This window comes from Choristoneura fumiferana, chromosome 13 (assembly GCF_025370935.1).
Source record: "Choristoneura fumiferana chromosome 13, NRCan_CFum_1, whole genome shotgun sequence".
Lineage (NCBI taxonomy): Eukaryota > Metazoa > Arthropoda > Insecta > Lepidoptera > Tortricidae > Choristoneura > Choristoneura fumiferana.
This window is the reverse complement of record NC_133484.1, coordinates 16,558,131-16,581,279: the sequence shown is the minus strand read 5'-3', so window position 1 is coordinate 16,581,279 and position 23,149 is coordinate 16,558,131. Positions and strand designations below refer to the sequence as shown.

The 23,149-nt window shown below is 34.6% G+C and overlaps 1 protein-coding gene across 1 annotated transcript; it reads right to left on the bottom strand.

The window, feature by feature from the left end:
• Nucleotides 1-19,088: 19,088 nt before the first annotated feature.
• On the bottom strand, nt 19,089-22,183 carry LOC141434176 (uncharacterized). Its single transcript, XM_074096530.1, has 3 exons — nt 22,132-22,183; nt 20,740-22,027; nt 19,089-20,615 (listed from the first exon to the last, which is right to left on the bottom strand). Exons 2-3 carry the CDS (start codon nt 21,083-21,085, stop codon nt 20,359-20,361), a joined length of 603 nt encoding a protein of 200 aa, XP_073952631.1. The 5' UTR covers nt 21,086-22,027; nt 22,132-22,183; the 3' UTR covers nt 19,089-20,358.
• Between the last annotated feature and the right edge of the window lie 966 nt (nt 22,184-23,149).

The following is a 23,149-nucleotide window of genomic DNA, read 5'->3' as shown; positions in this document are numbered from 1 at the left end:
TCTGAGTAACTCACATTATTTTGACATACCAATGTTTAACAAGAGCAACATAAAATTTGAACAGAAAACATCAATTTAGACAATTTGTACGGAAATAACATACATTAAACTCCATCAACACCTTAAATATCTCTTGTGGACATACTTAGATTCTAGGGAATAATTGAACATTTGTTATATTATAATTCATTTTCAGTGAAACAATTAAAAACTATCCAGGTATTATAATCAAAATGAAAAGGCAATTAAAATCTCAACATAATTAAAATAACTTATATCTACGCTTTGTTCTACTATTTACAGGGCAGTGAAACAAAGAGTAATAATCACAATTTTTAATTAATAATGTACATTTTACGGAGTTCTCCGGTCGTTACTTTTCGGAACAGGAAGTGGAGGTAGGTTGTATGATTTGCCATCAGGGGTCATCCAGCAAGTTGGGGGGTCGTGATTGTGCCTTCCTATGCTTTCCGTAACCTTGCCAGCATCGTTTATCCGGAGCTTCGCGGGACAGCATCTGCTGAAGAAGTACCAACAGTACCACAGCTGACTGCCATAAGCCTTTTTGTACATAAACCTGAATGTGTGGTTTTGGTATATGAATAGTTTGGAATTGCCTCTTGTGTTTATGAATATACCTGTAACAAATTAGGTTTATTAAATGACTGGTGTAATAATGAATAATGATTTTCTTACATTATTTGCTCTTTTATGATATAAGGAAGGAAAATAACAAAATTTTAGTTCAAATTCGTTTAATTTCATACTGAACTGTTGAGTGACTGTTTAGTTGCCTTTGAGGAGAAGTCTGCAAAAATAAGGAAAGTACAGTACTTACATACTAATTACACATAGCATAGCTAAAAGTTTGAATACTTTAACACTGGTACTTTTTATTTAAGAAAAGTTGATTTCACCAAGATGAGAATTATAAGATATAAAATATTCATAGCGTAAATAATGACTTTGACAAAAAACCTTATACCTTAGTTTGCAATTTTATTACCACCATAAGGTATATCTGGGGGGCACAGTAGTGCACCAGCCAAGTTGAGCTAAACAAAAGCATAGCCATACTATCGTTTTCTCAAAGCCATTGAGACTAAAACATAAAAATTATTATTTCAAAGTCAATGTCAAATTCAGGCTTATTGTTTTGTGTGACATAGGAACTGTCAATAAAATGGTAAAGCACTTAATCAACTAAATTGTGACCCAGAATAGAATCTTTTTATAGTTATCATCAATGACACTTCAATGCTTGACAGTACCTTGTTTGCGTAACTACAAAGTATATTTTAAATTATACAAAAGTAATCTGAGAACATTTTTCATCATATTTTCATATATTTTTGAATACTCTGGCCTATTATATTATATTTAGGTGTCATTTTTTCTGATGACTATTTTATATCACACAGAAATATTATATATTTTATTGCACAGAATTTTACAATTAATATAGCATATTCAGATCAACTATAAACATCATAATGTATTGTCTAAGTACAAAAATTATCAGACAAATGCAAGTAAGATCAAGGCCAGGTCAGGGCCAGATTAACCATTAGGCAGAATAGGCAACTGCCTAGGGGCCCCACATGCGTGATAAAAAAATTGAAAATCCTACTAATATTACAAACGTGAAAGTTTGTGAGTGAGTGAAGATGTCTGTTACCCCTTTATGCTGAAACAGCTAGACGATTTGGATGAAATTTGGTGTGTAGATAGCTGGACATCTGGAATAAAACATAGGCTACTTTTATCCTAATATTCCCACGGGATAGGGATAAAATCTCGAAACAACCGCTGGGCTTGTCATGAAATTTCACCTGATTGTTTATAATGTGAAGTCAAAGAAAGCCATGATTTAATTTTCTCTAATTCCTACAGGAATTTTTAAAAATCCTTCAATTCAGCTGCTGGATCTAATGATTTACTTGTGCGAAACCGCGGGTAAACACTAGTGTTTCATAAAGTAAAAATTTAATATTAATTACATCTTTCAAAGCATGCTATTAGTTAATTTGATTGAACTTGAAAAGAGGGGATGATCTTCAAATGGGGCCCCGACATGGTTAATCTGGCCCTAGACCAGGTCAATGTTTTTTTAGCAACTAGGAGTTCTAATAAATATATAGGTAGAGTCAACTATAGATACAAAAACCACACACCACAGCCACAAAAATATGTATACACGACTTTATGGACTTTAATAATAATAATACCTAGCCGTTTTCGGCAACAGTGACTTGAGTCTGCGCATTGCATGGACTTTGTTAAGGTTGTGTATAGATATTTTTGATAACATATGCCATATGAATATCTTTATAGTTGACTGTACATGCATGCTGTATGTATTATGTGTCATTACTGTTATAAATAAATTATTTTCTTTCTTTCTTTCTTACATAAAAACATTGTTTCCCTAACTGACAGTGAGGTAAATGGTTTTTGTACTTTCCCACCACAATTGTTCCTCTATACTAGTATAAAAAGCTTAAATGCCATTGGGCTTGTAACATAACTTACAACCTTTTTAGCTTAAAACCGATACTCCAGTGTAAAGTATCATAAATCAGTATTCTAATTCAACAATAAGTCTTAATAAATGAGCCAGTAAAAATGTACTAAGGACACACATTGAATAAGCATAAAAGTAGGGTTAGGTTCCATATGCAATTCAATTTAATCTATAAATAATTGAGAGCTTATCAATTTACCCGATATAAGAAAAAAATCTACCGACAACGGACCATTATTTCCATCAAGAAAACCTTAATAGAGGCCAGCGGACAATGTAAACAAATACAACATCAACAAAGATTTATTTTTCAAATCTTCTATGGCACACTGAATCTTGTGTCAATTGACATAATGGTAAATCTAAATTAACTTAATGCGTTTAATAAACACATAATGGGGTCTGGTTACGTACGTACCCATCTCACCCATACGTAATTACACTTCAAAACACTTTGCAATCACTTTTGGAAACTTTTCATTCAATGAAAATCAATGGTTGGGTCACGTACTTAAGATAAATATAAGATTAACACTGTTAAAAACACTGTAAACGTTTCACTTGCAAGCAGACGACCTGTTCGCGATTTAAATATTGTTTAAATTAAATTCATGCAAAACACGAGAGTCAACAAGAGCATTGTTTGACAATTGAGACTGACAGCTCCGCTCCGAGCTAGTGAGCTCGATCGAGTCGACTCGACACGCTCCGTCTAAAAATCCGCACTGGGTACTCCATCACGGAAAGAACTTTGTACCTACTTTTTTATCAATAGTTAGCGTGTTTGGTATTATTATCATAGATTATAATACGTTATCTTTAGAGTATATAGGAATTTAGAATTTCATCGAGTTATGGTCCTTACAGTAGAGCCATTTTCATGAAATTTAATTTCAATTTATTTAGTTTTGCCACGTTTTGCTATTGCACCCTGGTGGCATACATTAATTGCAAATTAACGTAAACAGCACTGGTAACATTAAATAATATACTACTGTGGGGCCGTCCCGGCCGCACCGGCTTTGCACGGCCAAAATAAAAATAAACCGGCCAAGTGCGAGTCGGACTTCCGTACCTATACAACATTAGACATTAGCAAAAACGGTAAAAAAAACCACGTTTGCCGTACGGGAGCCCCCCTTAAATATTTTAACTTAATTAATTGTTTATTTTTAAAGTGAATTAAAATACAAATGAATATTCTGTAAATATTTCAAGCAACTACCTGTTGCCGTAAAGAGCACTCCTTAAATATTTATTTTATTCTGTTTTTAGTATTTGTTGTTATAGCGGCAACAGAAATTTTAAATGTTCATGCTAGCTATCACGGTTCATGAGATACAGCCTAGTGACAGACAGACAGACGGACAGTGGAGTTTTAGTAATAGGATCCCGTTTTTATTACCCTTTCGGCACAGAACTCTAGTAAAAAGGTCCCTAATCGAGGGTACTCCACCCACATTTTTCAGCGCCATTTCCCAAAAACTACACCCGACCCACGCGAAGCCGGGGGGCGTCAACGTAAGGTAAATTAATTTTTGGTTAGATTGATTTTAAATTTGTAATATCTTTTGAATGGAATGTCCGATTTGAATAATTCAAATAGTAATCTAAGGTATGGCTAACTAACATGGTCTGATTTTAGTCGGCATTTCAGTCAACTTTTAAAATAAAAAAGTAGTAGTGACATAACTACAATAGTTTCAGATATGGTATCGCGAAGTTTTTTATAGATACTGATAAATTCTTAAATATTGTAGAACATTTTTTTGTTCTATCATCAAGAGTTTCCACAGCACCTGCGATGAAATATGTTTTATGGTAACTTTTTTACACTTTGAGGCAATCTGTTTAAAAAAAAAATATACCTCGTTGAGTTTTATTGCCGGATTCTTCTCAACAGAGGTTTTAACGAACCGGTGGTAGTTTATTTTGACATTCATAAGTGCTTGTTATAGCCTAAATTGAATAAAGATATTTTGACTTTGACTTTTGACTTTGAGTATGGAACCCTATTTTTTTCTTGTAATAAATATTATAGCCTATGGCACTTTGGAATAATTTAGCATTCTAATAGTGCAAGTTGTTAAAATCGGTCCCGTACTTTTTTAGTTAATTCGATTCCCGTGTCGGGGCAGATATTTGTATGAAAAATACGCTTGTTTGTTCTCGGGTCTTGGGTGTTTAATATGTATTTAAGTATGTATCTATCTATATAATTATATTTATCCGTTGCTTAGTACCCATAACACAAGATTTTCTAAGCTTACTTTGGGGACTATGTCAATGAGGGCTATCGTTTTTTGTCTCACTAGATGGCGCACTGTTGCGTGAGGTTTTTAAGTATGGTTTTGAAAGTCTGTTAATACGGGCGTGGAAAGAAAGTTTAGATTAAAATCATATTTAATACACCTTAAAACCGTACCATAGAAATATCGAGCATGCCACAGTGTTGCATTATGCATAGTCCCCGTTTTATTCGGAAAAAAGGGAGGACAAAGGTTGCCGAAAGACAAAACTGTCTCAAAACACAGACATTCATTGCCCCGGAACGCATATTTGCCATAATTAATTACAGATATTGCAAAATATTCACAAAATTATTCTAATTCTAAATAAACCCGCGTAGCTCACCCAAAAACTATGAGATTTGACATTTCGGAGACCTCACGCTACACTAGCGCCTCTAGCGGCGAATTCATTCGCGATAGCCCTCATTGGTGTGAATTGTCCCGTGATATTTATAATAATAATATTAAGTAGTATAGATACTATAGACGAGAGTGAGAGGGACGGTACAATACGCACTACGATTTTCGAATTTCGTAGTAGCCCCCCGGATTATTTTATCGTTCAAAAACAATGTACAGTCGCCATCAAATATTTCGGAGTGGCCAAGGTAGTCAAAAATATCGGAACATACTTCTCAAGGCATAAAGCTAAAAGAAACGCACTGACTAGGCGTAGGCGTAGCTCACCCAACAACAGCAGGGCTACTACGAAACTCGAAGTTCGTATCGTACCGTCCCTCTCGCTCTCGTATTAAATAGTATAAGTGTCAGAGGGACCGCACGACACGAACTTCGAGTTTCGTACTAGCCCTGCTGTGACATTTGTTTGACATTTCGGAGACCTTTCGCTACACTAGCGCCTCTAGCGGCAAATTCATACGCGATAGCCCTCATTAACTGTTTTCTAAAAAATAAGTTGCCTAAAAATATACTTTAGTTGCCCTGGAGTAAATTAAGATATAAATAAGATAAATCAATAGTTTAATCTTAGGTAAAACATTTTATTCAATTAAAGAATAGGTACTAGAATAATAATTTTCATTATCGCACGTTAACATTGACCTTAAAACTGAGTAACATTCATATTTTGTTTAGAAATAAAATTAAGCTTTCAAATTAAGTGTATGTATTCTAACTTTCTGGGTCTAAAATAAAATGCAGCTTATATTGTGTTGTGTATTTCATACAGTTCGTTTAGGCAAAAATTAAAACAAAACGGGAGTTTTTTCAAATGACTCAAACCCACTGAGCAGTATTTTTTTTTACGTTCGAGCGTCCGTCCGTCGCGTAGTCCACTCCGTCGTTCTTGATTACTACTTGTATTGTATCTAAGTATTGTATGTATGTACTGTACTGTCATGTCATGTCAGTCAGTCACTTCTGTCACCTACCGTAATCGAGTCAAATGTTTTGATTTTAGGATTTTTATGGTTGCTTTGTGTTTATTCAATTGTTTCAGTAATTGAGAGTAAGATTACAATTGTATGTACTACTATTGCTTTTATTTGCAATATTTTAGAAAATATTCAGTGTTTACAAAGAAAAGGTTAGGTATGTGTATTAGAAACTTTGTCGAAAGTTTAGGATGTGGACAACTTCGCAACTTTACAGTAACTTGTGGGCTGTGTTAACTACTTTATAGTGATTCAGTGACAAATTAATTACACACCATTGTTAATCTAATATTCCATGCATTAAATAAAGACTGACAGAACTTCAATTTTTGTTTTCTTTTTCACTTTTGCTGCATTTAATAGTGAATATCGTGTGCATGATAGTAATTAGTGATACAAGAAATAAAATGGGATACATTTACTGACAGTTAATTTCTATTTCAGTGGCTAACTTTGTACCAACAAGAAAAGGAAGTTTGATTTTGGTCCACAATGGATTTGCATTCAGATTGAAGAACAAATTAGCATATGGGAAGAAGCAGTGGTATTGTACATCCCGCACTAAGACTGGATGTCATGTAGATGTCACAACTGTAGTACACCATCTTGGAAGTATAATTCAACGAGTCCGCAACATTCATAACCATCCAGCTCCTGGTTTCTATAAACGTAACGATGGATCTTTCAAAATTGTTTGAAAATTTGTCACACAAAGAAGACTGATTTTAAGACTTAAATACCTCATATTCTACTACCTCTTATTTTAAACATTGTTCATTTATTATTGATATTTCAGTAATATGTTATTAAGTAGGTTTAAAAAAATATTGTTTATTTTTACTGTCAAATATTAGGGGCAGGTTAAAACCCTCTTTTATAATTTTATACAAATTATTAATTCTCAAAATAAGGTTAAGGTTTTTATAAGACATATTTTTGCCAATCTTCATAATTATGTGTTCAATTAATAAGATTTATTGTTAGGCCTACTTCAGCTTATACCTGACTATTCTTAATTCAAGCCTTATTAAAGACTGAACTGACTGTTGCAAAGAACAAAAGGTTTTTTTAATTTTACTATTTAGGTATTATTGTAATAAAGACTGAGCATTACTGTATTTAATTTATGGATTTAGGTGTAACTCTGCTGCGGTCCAGGTCAGTGAACAATGTAAAGTACAATTCAATAGAATCTGTCAATTTACTACATATTTAAGACACCCTATCGTGGGCACACTTGATTATATATGTCCCTGTTGTTGCAATTATCATCTAAAAGGAATCAAAAAAGAATAATAGTCACATCGAAAAGCCTTAGGCAGCCCGGTGTTTATATAAGTAGGCTGGAAGTGTCTTCAGGATTGTCAGATTCTATTGAATTGGAGTTTAGTATAGTTCATTATTGTATTTTAAATATTTTTAGATGTTTACTGTCAAATATTAGGGGCAAGTTAAGTTAAGGTAAGGGCTGTTTTTTATAATTTTATACAAATTATTAATGCTAATAATTAGACAAACTATTACATATTTTATAAGACACATTATTGCCAATCTTCATTATTTTGTTTTCAATTAATAAGGTTTATTCTTAGGCCTTCTTTGGTATTTACCTGACTATTTTTAGTTATATTACATTATTCTATTTAAGTAGGTACCTGTTTTAGTTTCCCCTTAAAACTTTTGACATGGCCCGTGTACCACAAACATAATAACAAGTGCTACTATTCTATATAATTACTTTTTTGTATGAGAAAGTTAACAATTGGCATTGGTCTCAAAAAAACAATGTTTATTTTTATATATTTTTTCATAAAATAGGCGATTTAAGACACCTATTTGAAGGATTTTGGTTTTAGCTGCGTTTTAAATTTTATACCCTATTTAGAACTTACCGGAATTATAGCTAACCATAATTGCCATGGTGTTAAAAACTGCGTTTATCTTTGCCAGTCCCAATTATTTAAAAAAACAAACTTAATGTCTTCTGTCACCTGTCAGTGTTAGGATTAGGTGGTTTAGTTACATAACGTTTATTTACGACGAATGTCAAACAAAGGTCAAACTTTATTTTGTAAATATACACACAATCATTAAGTATTTTTAACTAAAATATTATAAAATTATATAATAAACCTATTCCTCGAAATGGTTTTGGAATTAGACTAGATACTTAGGTTTAGATTGTAAAAAAAGTGATCAATGCCAATTATGTTGATTTGCAGCACTTGTAATTGTTGTGGTACAGGGGCCTGCTAGTTTAGTTTAGCATAAAATAAATTCTACTTAAATTAAGGCAGCCTCTTCCAACCTCTTCATTGATGAACTCTGGCACCATTACCACATTCTGTGAACCTTGATTAATTTTTATTTACAATAATAATTCCATAAACCTATTTTTTGCTGACCACCTGGGAATCCTGGGATAGGTAGGATCACTGAAGGGAATCACTAATTAATAAGGAATAAAGGTACCTATCTAATGATGATCTAATATGGTGGAAAAAATTTGCTCAATTTTAAACTGTCAACCTGTAGCTATTATGTACTTGATTGCTCAAGAGACTTAATGTAAGACTGATTTAGAAGTAGGTATTTGGTTAGTTTTTAAATTACGAAAATGAGATTATTAGATAATAATAAAATATTAATTATGCTCTCAAACTGCTTTTTAAATTTAGATAAGCAAACTTCTTTCTGTAAATACTTGGAGAAGCTAGTGAGTAGAAAGAAAGAAAAAAAGAAGACATTTATTCACTAACACAGAAGACACACATATACAGAAAAATGAACACAAATAAAATGAAAAAAAAAAATACAGAAAAACACATGAAAATAGTAAATACACAATGTTGTGTGTCCCCGCGAAAGTGAAACGGTCGCTGACTCAGCATTATGCAAATTACAGCAATACTATATCAACACGAAAAAAAAAGTAGGGTCAAGGCGGCAACAGTGGCTATAGCTACAACAGTGGCGCAATGGCCGTTATTTCAAAAGTATTTTAGACGAGTTTACCCGCGGCTTCGCTCGCTTAAACTATTCGATCTGGTAGTTACAATTGAAATTCCGGGATTTTACAAAATTCCCGTGGGAAATCCCAAAATTTATATCGTAGGTAATCTTCATTGAGGTGTTGTGTTAAGAGCAACTATCCCGAGGGAATCTTGGAATAAAAGTAGCCTATGTGTTATTTCAGACATCCAGCTGTCTACATACCAAATTTCATGACTCTAAGCCCAGCGGTTATTATTTCTTAGATTTTATCCCTATCCCGTGGGAATATCGGGATAAAAAGTAGCCAATGTGTTATTCCAGATGTCCAGCTATCTACGTACCAAATTTCATCTAAATCCGTCCAGCCATTTTAGCGTGAAGGAGTAACAAACATACACACACACACACACACACACACACTTTCGCATTTATAATTATAATATAATAAGTAGGATTAGTAGAATAGTCAGTTACCTGCTTATAGATCTAGTGAATAATGTTTTTTCATCGTATCAAGATACCTAAAGGTAAACCAAAAATATATGACTATTGTCAAGAGGGCGCTATTGTTCTTATTTATATGGCAATAGTTCAGTATAGTCGGAACAATGCTTTCTTTTTCTTTGGCAACCTAAAACAAAACCTGAGGAGTAACGACCTTCTTTCGTAATTCACGTAATCGATGTCGTAAAGCCGATTTAGGTACCTACGACAAACTTGCAATTTTACGGCCCGGTCCCTACGCGCGACTAGCAGCGTGGTATTTCATTGGGTTTCCTAATGTTTTGGCGAAAATTATTAAGCAAATTATTAACTCCCAAACTATTTATCCCATATTTTTATTTAGGCGAAATTTCATTTCCCAACTCAACATTTCGCACTGATATCATTTCCCAACTAATGATTTGATAAATGATTACTTACCTGGGATTTTTTTAAGATATCATTTGTGTTTTTGTCAAACGCGTTGATTGGCATTCCTTAATGTGGCAAGCAAACAAGCAAGCAAGCCAATGTTTTTTTCCGTTCTGTTACAAAAAAAAACCTAACTTATCCAAGTCGCTTCTGCCTAGTCTCGTCTTGCTCGCTCGCTTCTCTCGCTCACCGCCACATAATTTAACATTTATTCATTTTATTATATATCATGACTGATATACCTACCCTATGTATAAAAATTAGCCAAATGTTATTTGACTATTTGTTATTTGCCTTAGCCAATCATTTGTTGCATAATTGTTTGCCACATAAAAATGTGATGAAATAAAATTTTGCAATATAAAAATGTTGCGAAATAAGAAAAATGCGAAGCAAAGTTATGCCAAGGATTGGTTTGCCAAATGAAACTTCGGCGAAAGGTTGGTTGCTAAGTGAAATTTGGCGAAACATATTTCGCCGAAAAGGCAGTACACCATTTCATTGGGATCTGTATTGACTTATATAAAATTCTCAAGTCTTTTTTCTTGTTTTACCTACAAAATTTGTGTTCATAATTATCACTGTCTCAATGACTACGAACGCCAGTTATTTGTTTACTATCTTATATGTTTAAACGAGCAATTCTTGTAGGTATATTTATTTATTTATATTGAGGAACTTGGAAATAGTTGTAACGATTATGACGAAATTTTTTGCCCCTCCCTTTAGCTGAAAGTAAATTCCTTGAAAATTTGAAGTGTAGCTTAACTGTTTGACTGTAAAATCTGTGTGAGTGACGGACGGAAGGACGGTAACGTGCGTGACAGCAATAGGGTTCCGTTTGGTCAAATGCGTACGGAACCCTAGAAAAGGTGTATAACTATTGACATTATGGATAAAAATTATCCGAAACTACGATCGTTAGTAGGTAACAAATACATATTGCCAGCACACGCAATGGACAGAAAGATAACACTTGTCGCGCGTATTTGGGGCTGAGCTCTTACTGCGGTCCAGAGAACGTAATCGTAAATCGCATTTCCCACGTAATATTGAGACTCTTTTTGCGCTCCCTACGTCATGCCTCTTCAATCTTCAGGCTTTGCAGTCTGTCTCCTGAGACGAAAGGGACGGCCCCACTTTCCTGTGTGTATTTTCTTTATTTTGTTAGCTATTGTTCGACGAGGAACGCCGAATTTTATTTCCGCGGCGCGAGACGACAAACTCTTATTTTGCACTGCTTCCATCGCTAACAAGAGAGTTTCGGCGGAATAATTTCCATAACTCCGAGCGCCGGGCTTTCTTCTGTATCTTCGATTTGTTTTAAACGATGCCACTGTAACAGAAAACAAAAATATTGGGCATAAAGGCACTTGCACTTAAAGTCGCATGCGATGGTGAAAAAAATATCTATCGCATGATACATTTTGAAATTACTTACGAGACATAAAATGGATTAGTAAATAAAACGGTCGTTTATGATATAAACTTTTGATGATGATATATATTTTTGACTATTTTACTAATTTTAACGGCTATTTGCTTAATATTAGTTGCTTTAGCAATTTCCGAAAGTCCACAAATCAAAGGTATGGTAGGTAAATAAATATGCATATATTTAAATGTATTTATCCTCGTCTTTTATTCGATGATGACAAAGTTTCTGCTACCTAGTACTAGCTACAGTTTATTTATAAATTACGAATAGGTGCAAATGGATTGTCAGGCTAAATCCGGAGTCCGGAATGGATTGTGCGTAACACAAATATTTACTTTAATGACAGGGCAGGGCAACTTTATACCGTTGGACAGGGAACAAAACAATCTATACTTAAAAAAAAAAGAATAACCGACGAGGGTATAGTTATTAATTTTATGCCTATTCATTCGTTTGCTTCACAGTAGAGCTGATAGAAAATTGCGCAATCTACATAATATACCGGGTGGGCCCTTTAACAGGAGCAAAAAATTAAAACCCAGGTTTAGCTACTCAAATGGAACTACTACTACTACTACTACTACTACAAATGGAAGTTCTGCAACATTCAAAAATTAAGTAAGTTTATCATTATGTTCATTCCAAACAAATTAAATGGTATTTTCAATGTACGCCATCCAACAGCCTGAATGACACCGCCTGTCACGTAACAAAATGACGGATTTCGCAATACATTGCTTGTCCAATGAAACTTTAAACTATAATGAAAATCATAAACAAGTTATTTTCAAAAGTTGTAGAACTAAATTAGCTCAAGATAAAGAGTGGAAGCTGTGGTCTAATTTTTTGCTCCTGTTACAGGGCCCACCTTGTATGTGCCATATCTTCTTTTCAAATGAAAGGTTATTTTATTCCCTACACATCCATAGTACATTCCATAGTTGCCAAGAACTTGGGTAGGTACGTAACGTAAACGAAAGGCAGCCCACTTGCAATTTATAAAATAACTAAAACACGACAATAAAGATGCATAAGCTATGTCATCCATCATCATCCATTAGACGAGGGTGTTACCGTGTCTTCTTCTCCACGGAAGCTAAAATATACTCGACAGCAGTATTCATAAGCTGTACACCTTTAAAATCTTCAAATTTTCAATCCCTCTTTTGGGACGACCCCACGGCCTTGGATGTAATTTCTTTATTTTGTTCGCTATGGTTCGACGAGGAACGCCGAATTTCCTTTCGGCGACGTAACTTGACATACTCTTATTTTGTACTGCTTCCATAGCTAACCGAAGAGTTTCTGCAGAATAATTTACGTAACGCCGAGCGCGGGGCTTTCTTCGGATTTTTCGTTTTTTTTTAACTGGCGCTACTGTAATACAAAGTAATAAATAACGTGCCTATAGGAACATACTTTTGGTCACAGTACTTATTAAAAAAGAAACCTAATTTGGACGTACGATTTTTTAAATTATTCTAAAAAGACAATAAAAAAGATGTAGGTAAGTGAAGTACTTACCTATAGCATAATATAAATTTCGAAGTTATTGGTTTAAAAAATTAATAGATAAAGTATGTGAGGCCAAAAAAATGAATAGAAAATTAAAAAAACATTATTGTTTATAATTATGTATTTTTTACTAATATAATTTAAAGGAATATTCGTAAATACTATTTTAGTGATTGCCAAAGAGCGCACTAGTCTAAGATACTGTAGATAAAAGAAAAATACACCCTCATCTGTTATTTGATACTGACAAAAATTGTTAGATAATTATACGTTTATTCATAAATTGCATATGGATTGCATGGGGCTAGATTTGGGGCTTTAAGATTTGCAGCAGCTTGGCAGTTATGATTGTTATGTCATATATATCATGACATATTTTTGCATAGGTATACATTTAGGTAATAGAACGACGAGCGAGTCTTGAGGAAAGAAAGAGGCGGCAAATAAAAAAATATATAGCATCTTACAGATAAATAAGTTATTGTTAAAAATTGCTCAATATAGCTTCTTTTGCTGACCACACTTGCACCAAATTCGAGCATTGGAAGTGGATTAAAATTATCTTGCAAGATTTGAAACAAATAAATATACGAGGAGAAGTTAAATAAAACTTGTAAAAAAATATTACCTACGTAACAGGGGGCCCTCAGATTCGCGCATTCGTCCATTGTTCAATTACTTGCACGCAAATAATCGTGGGATCGAGCTTACTACACACTCTTGTACAGTCTGCAAAGTTAACCACTGCACCGACAAGACAGGTCAGTCAAAAGAAACAAAAAGGAGAGGTTGTCATCCTGCAGTGTCTGGTTGGTACGTGTTTTCGTGCGAATGTGGATGCTTAGCTTTACATTTGTTACAATTAAAAATAATTTCCATAAACTTTGTCACCATCACATCTCGTCTGTTCAGACGAGAGTAAGTATATAATCCTATTACTGTTTTCTACTACTGTTGCATGTAAGTCAAAATACACTCGCCAGCAGTCTTTTTTTAGCTCTATCTTGGTCATAAGCTACATAGAGTCCATGTCTCACGAGTCTTCAATATTCGGATTTCTCAGTCCATCTTTTTGGGCGCCCACACGCTCTGGGGTGACGATTGTGTATTTTGTCTAAAATAGTTTGACGGGGAACGCCGAAGTTTTTCTCTGCGACGTACGCTGACATGCTATTATTTTGTACTGCTTCCATAGCTAACCGAAGAGCTTCCTCAGTATAATTTCGATAACGCCGAATCCCCGGTTTTCTTCCACCTTTTCGTTTTGCTTTAAACGAAGTCACTGTAATACATAGCAAAAATAATGTCTGTACGCTTTCTGAAAATTATGGTCAGGTACAGAATTAAATATAATACCAAATTTGGACCTCTGTTAGTGCAGACTTTTAAGATTGTTTACAAATAAAGAATATAAAAATGCATCATACCTATTTCGGAATTAAAGGTTAAAATTAGCAGTGTGTGAGACTAAAAAACATCGAAAACAAAAATAATAAAATTGCTGTTTATTATATTTATTAAATTATATAATTTAACTGTTGAAATTTAATAGTATCTTGTCTAAAACGTCTAAAACAGTTCAACGATTTTTTTCTGCGGCTTTACTCTTATTAACTGACTTCAAAAAAAGGAGGAGGTTCTATGTTCTGTATGTAAGTATTATTTTTTTGTTTAACTTCTTTCAGCAACAAATCGAAGATTTTCTGCACAATAATTTACGTAAAACCGAGTGAATGGCTTTCTTTTGTTTTTACATTTTACTCTAATCTAATCAATTTCATTGTAAAGCATTGGAAAATACTGAACTCGTGGGTTCTTTCCTCTCAAGGTAGCAGAAATGAATAAAACCGACCAGTTGCTGCAGCTTGCTATACTGTTTATAATCTAATAAAACAGCCGTCTGAACTTATATGAAACGCTGGTGCACTGTGATTATGTTCTTCTGACAGTTCCAAAATTTCTTCACAACTGCCATTGGCCGTGGTAATTGCCCAAGCCTTACAATGTTTGGACCTGCTTGAAGAACACACCCATCTGCTCGAGCTCTTAGAATTGCCGCTTTTGGTGTAAGTGAATTTGTTTACCATTAGCAATGGTCGACCTCTTCTCGACTGTAGTATTCTTACTGCAGAAATAAATAAATTGGAGTGTTTAAACCAAATATATATGTAAAATTAAACTTTGAAAGAGTAATATTTCTCCGGATTCCAAGTTTACTTCAGCAAGGATGAGTAAGTAGGTAAAACTGTGACTATTTGTAACGTAAAATTTATTAGGTAATAATCAGATTTAAAAAAAAAGATTACTCCCACCCGATAATTATATACTAAATAATTATAACAACCAGCATTCAAAAATGTTTTATTAATTTTACTATTTATTAGTCCGTAAAATACCCTGAAATTATTTATTTTGAATAAATAACAAGAACTAGGGGTTCGGTGACAAAATAGTCGGTAAGGACATCTAAGCTTTTTATACTCGTACTAAGATCTCTGAACTAAGCTTCAGACAGACATGGCAAAACTGTAAGGGTTGCATTTGTGCCATTATCATTACGGGACTCTTAAAATTTATTAAATTGTTCCACAATAGATTAGATATTCTGGTAATCTTCCGCAAAGGTAAGCTTTATAGTATTCCGAGATCTTAATCTTTCTTTTTTAGCCCTCCACTGGCATCTTAATCGTTCTCGTTCGGTGTCGCTGATGTTCTCCATTTTTTTGTGATAACTATCTCTCGAATGCTTTGTGTGTCTTTGGCGCCATAGTTCGTACTTTTCAGGGTCACTTTTAAGTCGTTCTCTATACATCCGTACTCTTTCAGCAGCAGTAAATGGTGTTTTTATTCTTGAAGAGCGAAGTCCTAAAATAAACCCAATAGGCTCGTGTTAACTACCTTTACTGTCGTAGGTATGTTATTCATCATATATTTGTTTAAAGTTTTCAGCTTTAGAATATTTTTCTGTCAAGTCGCATACCTACCATCAATGTCGTTTGATTTTTTTTCAGGTAGGTTTTCATTTTGTATGTGGCATAACGATTTTAACGCGTATGAAAGGAATTGGCTCTATATTGTGCCAGAATAGAAAGGAAACAGAGGATATCTAGATGAGATCTCTGTGATCAGCAGTGGGACACTGTAATAGGGTCAAACAACATAGTATATCTAGTACTGCAGCTAAAAAATATATAATTTATATAAAAATAATTCAGGAATATGAACGGCTAATTTTGCTTTAAATAATTTTAATTGACAAAATAACTTTGCTCCAGCACCATCCTGGGCGTGCTGGCCAACCGATGGGACGGGATGAGATGGGATGGTATGGGATGGGGCTGGCTTACCGTGGCTGAAGCATTTTGTACAGCTGCACTGCCCCTCCTCTTAGGTACTAAATTATTGTTTTTTTATAACTATTATTTAATATTTGTTCTGTGTAAGAGATTAAGTATATTCACTGTTACTAACCCGCTATGGATTATGTCCGAAATAAATTATTATATTATTTGCAGTCGTTTACTCGAAAAAAAAAGACAAAAGATAAATTATTTAACTTGAAATTACAAACTTAAATATAGATGCACAGAAAAACCAGAAAAATAAGACCAGCACTGGGAATCGAACCCAGGTCCTCGGCATTCCGTGCCGCGTGCTATACCGCTACACCACTGCTGGACAACGGTACAGACACGAATTTCCCCTATGCACCACATATCTCAGCTTGTTTGTTTCTTATTTAGCCACTTAAGCAGTGACGCTAGCGTAAAAGTAAAAAAATTTGGAATTGAAATAAAAAATACAAAAAGATTCCAAAAAACCAATCTTAATTATTTAACTGACCCTTAGTTCAGCGGGTTATATACCTAAATGAAAAAAAAATTCGTAAGATTATAAAAATATAACATTTATTAAAAAGTAAAACAGGAATTCATGATCTCTGTGATAATTACCGTTAAAACTACAAATGTATAGCAAATAGCATTATATTAATTAACAATTGATAATTTTCTTAACCTATTTCTTTGGGTAGTGTAGTGTGGAAAAAAGCCATCATTTACTAAAGTAGAACACTAACTAACCCAAAGTGATAACCAACTTAGACAAAATCTATACTTAGATTAGATGGTTAATATAAAAAACCAAGAGCTTTTTTCAATCCTTTTGATTACTTCTAATAACGGCTAAACTGTCAAAAATTACAATAAACGGTGTAAAGCCATATTAGAGGCAATACCCAAAAAGTTTATGCACTACATTTTGGCCTGCAATTTACAATAACAAATTGATCTATAGCTTGGTCTTATCTCTGGGAAAACGCTTGTTACCGAGTTTTAGCCCGAGCAAAGCTCGGTCGCCCAGGTACTTAAAATTAAACGTATAACTTGTTTTGGGAAATGTTCATTAATTAGGTACTTATATAACGTTAAATCTAAAATCATAGCCATATTTCAAAATGCAAAACTTAGAAGTTATGTAGTACAGTAGAGGTCAAAGATATCTTTACACTTCAGCAACTTGTCACTTATGCCTTCTGACAATTTTATACAAACGTTTAAACACGAAGTGACAGCGTCGAGGTACTAAAGTGTAATAGTAGTTTATGCAACGCTAACGTAATACGGCCTAATTACGTACAGTTGCTTACATGACTATCTTTTTTATTTATCTATATATTAAATCCTCTATCATGCGTTCAAGAACCATTGAGAATGACCTGCATTGCAACCAGAACTGTCTGCCCCACGAGCTCCTGCGCCTGAAGGTGAAGCTGCGCCACCGCTCCGGTGCGGTTATGTTCATAAAGATATCGATTTCGGTGTCATAATGAACATTACGATACTGCCGTGTTCATAATAGAACATGCTGGTCATTATCTATGGTTTTTGAACGCATAATGGAGAATTTACTATATGGGTGTAGATAAAGATATTTTCGACCTGGACTGTATCTACAAAATAAAACCGAACATCTCTCTCTCTCTCTCTCTCTCTCTCTCTCGATCATTTGAAGCTATTTAGGCGTTCGACAGACTTGTACTGGCACCTGATTGACCTGATTCCAATCGTATGGGTTCAGCACTGGGTCGTGGTCGTGGCTTCCTCGTACAGCAGTCAGATTGTTATCATTATCCGTAAATATGTACGCCCTGCAACTCTTGACCTTAGAGCAGTACCATCTCCAACCATTCTTCAAGGGATATGGATGTTTCGAGTACGTATAGTCCCTGTAGACCAATAGTGGACGACCACGCTTCGAAGTTACTTGAATTGGACCTAAAAGCATAACGAAAGTAGATAAAAAGAGACCGTTTTGTGTAAAGCCGAGGTTAGACTTGCAAGAAAAATCTTGCAACTTGCATTACATTGCGAGGCCGTAAAACCAACTAGTTTGTTGCGGTCAATCGAGCGCCGCAATGTAATGCAACTTGCATGATTTTTCTTGCAAGTGTAAACTTGGCTTAAGTGCGGGCGCTCGCGATTGCATTCGCCATCTCTTTCTACTTTCGCCCTACGACGTGTGACAGAAAGAAGTGGTGAAAACGTTGTGATTCAGAGTGCGTTAGACAATCAGGGGGCCTACCATGATCTTTTCATAAACGATCCAAACGCAGAGCAGTTCAATTTAGGCACCTAAACTGAATCGTCGAAATTAGTACCACGACGTTTATTTCTCAGAGCTGAGTCTCAATGGTTTACAAGTGAATGAAAGACCGATATTGTCTCTGGTTCGAAACTGAAACGCTAAGTCGCGAAAGGGATGCCGCTATATGCAAACCAAATATTGTATATTAACACCTCTTTATTTTGGAAAACCATAACACTATGTCATTCCGTGTTCTTAGCAGCCGTTGTGCTGATTACAAATAATGTTTACGCTGTCACTAATCCACGAGTCTCTTTTCTCACTGAAAAATTAGTTTTATCAATGAGGAGTTAAGAAGCACAATGTCGTGAGGAGTACCTATGAAAAGTTATAAAACATGTATAAAAGTTAAAAAGTTGTTGAAGTTTAAAAAATATTCCAAGTAAAATAGTTAGAAGTCCAAAATAATTGACAGAATGAGTAACTTATACTGAATCGCTAAATTTGACACTGAAGCGATTCAATCCCCACTCAAGTTAAGCGTCATGGTAAGAAAACCGCTTGAAGTGAGTGAATGAAAATGTCTGTATCGCTGTCGCTGAACCGTGCTTGAACTGAATCGCAAAAGTAACGTCGTGGTACGAAATAGCGATGCAGTTCAGTTTAGAGCCTAAACTGAATCGTATTAAGAGAGCGTGGTAGGCCCCCAGGGCTCAGGTTATGTAGCGAAAATCAAAACATATTAAATAATAATAATCCAACCATTACGTACCACTGCTGAAAACAGAGATAATTATTATGCAAAGTAATGCTTTTCGTTCACTGGAAATAAAAGCTCATTTGATATTTGTAATATTTAATAAAGCAACGGTAAAGTAAAAATAATTTATATTTAACGGTTCTATACAGATTTTTTATCAGAACACAGAAAATATGTTAAAAGGCTAAACATTATTGAATTGTTCTATTAATCCATTACCAAATCATGTAATTATAATACTAATGTCAATGAAAATTTTATATCAAACTTAGATATATATACTTAAGGCTTTTAGTTTAATTAAAGAAAACGGGAAGTTAAATTAAACTTAACATAAGCAGACAATTTTTCTGGTCATTCTAACAAGTAAAATATTTCTGGAAAACAGTCGGTGCTGAAATTAAAAAATCAAAAACCCGACTGTCTTGAAAAAGAAAAAACTAAAAAGGAAAAAATAAGTCTAGTACTCCAGACAGAACCTGTTAAGGTTTAAGGTTACAGTCGGGACTCGGGACCGGTTTTTTCATATAATTCTCCCGCAATATTTTTTCGTAAAAAAACATTTATCCACATTGACTGTATCGTTTCTCAAATTATTAAAAAAAAACTGATAATACCACGTTAAACACACACAGCATATTAAACTTGATAATTAAAAGTATATAGGTTAAAATCTATTTGCTAGAGACGACTGAGTATCTAACAAGTGAAAACATAGTTTAAAAAAAAATTCAGTGCGTCTACACTTTACCAAAAGATTAATATATTTTTACGTTCTTTGTCCATCTTTTTTTTAAACTCACGTAGAAAGACAAGAAGAAAATATACCTACTAAAAATAATTAAAATTATTAACAATTTAGACCAAGCTGTCATAACTACAATACGGACCTGCCCATTAGATATAAGTCTATTGACTCTACATCAATTAATTTCCTAAAGTTATTCATCTACTGGGTCTCGAATTGCCTCTAACACGTGGTCTGGTTTGAGATAATACTTGGGAGGATTATGGCAATGCTCCTCAAAAGCTGACGTTATGAAGTTATTATTATCAGTGAAGACGCAAGCACGACAGTTCTTTAGCGTGGAGCAAACCCACCGCGTCCTGTTGACTTTACTGTACTGCTTGCGATACGTATACTTGCGGAAGAGAAGCATCTCTTTGCCTTTTCTAGACGTTATGACGACTGCAGTGTCTGTAAAACAAATAAACATATGTACATTTTTAAAACCCAAAAAACATTTTAGATTTTTTATAACAAAATTTTACAAATCTTATATGGTTGGAGTAATGAACTGTGTGTGTGTATTGTTACTTACCAGTTTGATCAGCATCAATGTTTTCGTTGACAGGTTGACCGTGTTTGTGTGTTTTATTCGCCATGATAATTTCGTCATTGTCGTTTAAGTACAGGAATGCTGTGCATCGCTTGTTAGTTGAGCAGTTCCATCTCACACCATGTTTGGATCTGTAAGTTTTTCTATATCTATGGCCGTCGTATTGAAGTATGGTATGTCCTCTTGGGGATTGCAAGAAGAGTGCAACTGCATCGCCATTGTCATCTTCTATTTCGGCAAGTTCTTCATTATCTGTGTCATTTTCTTCTTCTTCTACTTCTTCATCTTCTGATGCTTCGTTGTAAGCGATTAAAGTTTCTAGATCCATGTTTTCGTCCAAATCATCTGTTGACAAGAATTCGGTTGCTTAGTTATTACAAGGATTTTTTGACCTATCTCATTAGACGTAGAGAAACAGAACACAAAGAAAACAAATATCTCATGCATTTCTTTAATCAACAAATTAAACTGAGGTACATGTTTGTGGCCTATGCCCAGCAGTGGGACTGTGGGACGTTTATAGGCTGAGATGGATGGATGGATGTTTGAACACAATTAGAGATCATCGACGCAAGGAGGAGGTTATACACTCAAAATAAAAACTTTGGCCTAAATATATTTTTGAACAAAAATTTTATTGTAATTTGACTACAACTTACGTTAATACATCATTATTAAGTACTAATAAGATATTTTAATATTATTTACCATTTTTATATGTTAATGCTTGGTTCCAAAGTTATATTTAGGCTTCTGAAATAAACTTAATACTACTTTCTGTTTAAAAAAGGTGTAATTTGAATAAGCAAACAACACGAAACACTAATTTTTGTGTCATTTTCTGAAAATGAAGTGAGACTCGGTCATAGTGAAATAAACCCGCAGCAACGAGAAATAGTCGCGCGAGCAGAGCGGCGGCGCGCAGTGCGCGTTTTGCAGCAGCCGCCGTGGCGTGTGCTCCGGGAGGAAGGGCTACGGATGAGTCCGAAGTCTATCAAGCTAAATTCGGTTTAACACGTGTTTTATCCGGGTTAATTTCAATATTCTTATTTTTTTTTTTGATTCTTGACAGCAGGCCCCGGTTTGTGATTATGTTTGTTCTTAAAACCGATGATTTCGCCTCGCACTGTCACGACTAGGGCTCGGCAGCCTGCGTTACAGTGAGTAGTGCATCGCCAGCGCACTTTCTGCCCCGCCATCCCGTGCACGCCGTATGAGTAGCCACCAAGTTTCATTATGCGGGTACCACGTTGTGAAGTTACGTATTCGGCTAAAACATAAAAAAAAAAATTAAATCTGCTAAAACGAATTACAAAGTATGATAAATGCCGCACTTAAGAACAATTTACTTTATTTACTTAACTAGTTCCTTACATGGGCCAGAGGGTCCATTGCGTAACGTTTCTGAGACTTGCGATCACAATTAAATGATAGTTTTCGCATAAAAAAACTGTCAATAATTGGCTCTTAAATTCAATAATAAGCAAGGAGGAGGTTATACACTCAAAATAAAAAATATTTTTGAACAGAAAATTTATTGTAATTTGACTACAACTTACGTTAATACATAATTATTAAGTACTAATAACATATTATTTTTAAATTTTATATAATAATACTTTTTAAATTTTATATAATAATATATTGTTATTTCTTTTATAAGAGGCTTATGCAATAAACTTACTACTGACTTCTGTTTAAAAATTTGTATTTTTAATAAGCAAACAATACTAAACGCTAATTATTACGACATTTTCAATTCTGAACATGAAACTTCCGCAGCAACGAGAAATAGTCGTGCGAGCAGAGCGGCGGCGCGCAGTGCGCGTTTTGCAGCAGCCGCCGTGGCGTGTGCTTTGGGAAAAAGGTCTATAGATTAGCCCGAAATCTGTCAAGCTAAACTTGATTTAAGACGTTTTTTATCTGGGTTTATTTCACGAGGCCCAACTCCCCTTCCCTCCTTTTACTCCCCTCCCCCTACCCCCCTTCTCTATTCCCCTCCCTTTCGTCCTAATTATGCTGTGGTGTCCATGGGTGGCGGTGAGTGCTTACCATCAGGTGATCGTTTGACAGCTATTTGTTAAAAAAAAAACTATTATCAATTTATTTTTCGATTCTTGACGACAGGCGCTGGTTTATGATTATGGTCGTTCTTAAAACCAATGATTTCGCCTCCCACGGTCAAGACTTTGGCTCGGCAGCTCACTTTGTTGTGAGTACTGCATCGCCAGCGCTGCTTCGGCCCAGCTACGGAGTGCACACCGTATGAGTAGCCACCGACCTTCATTATGCGGGTACCGCGTTGTGAAGTTACATATTCAACTAAAACATAATAAAAAAAATTAAATCTGTCTATGCTAAAATGAATTATAAAATATGATAAATGCCGTAC

Coding starts and splice junctions, on each gene's coding strand:
- LOC141434176 (XM_074096530.1), bottom strand. CDS start 21,085: ATGGATCTAGAAACTTTAATCGCTTACAACGAAGCATCAGAAGATGAA. Junction 20,616..20,739: donor CATTGATGCTGATCAAACTG/GTAAGTAACAAT, acceptor TTTGTTTTACAG/ACACTGCAGTCGTCATAACG.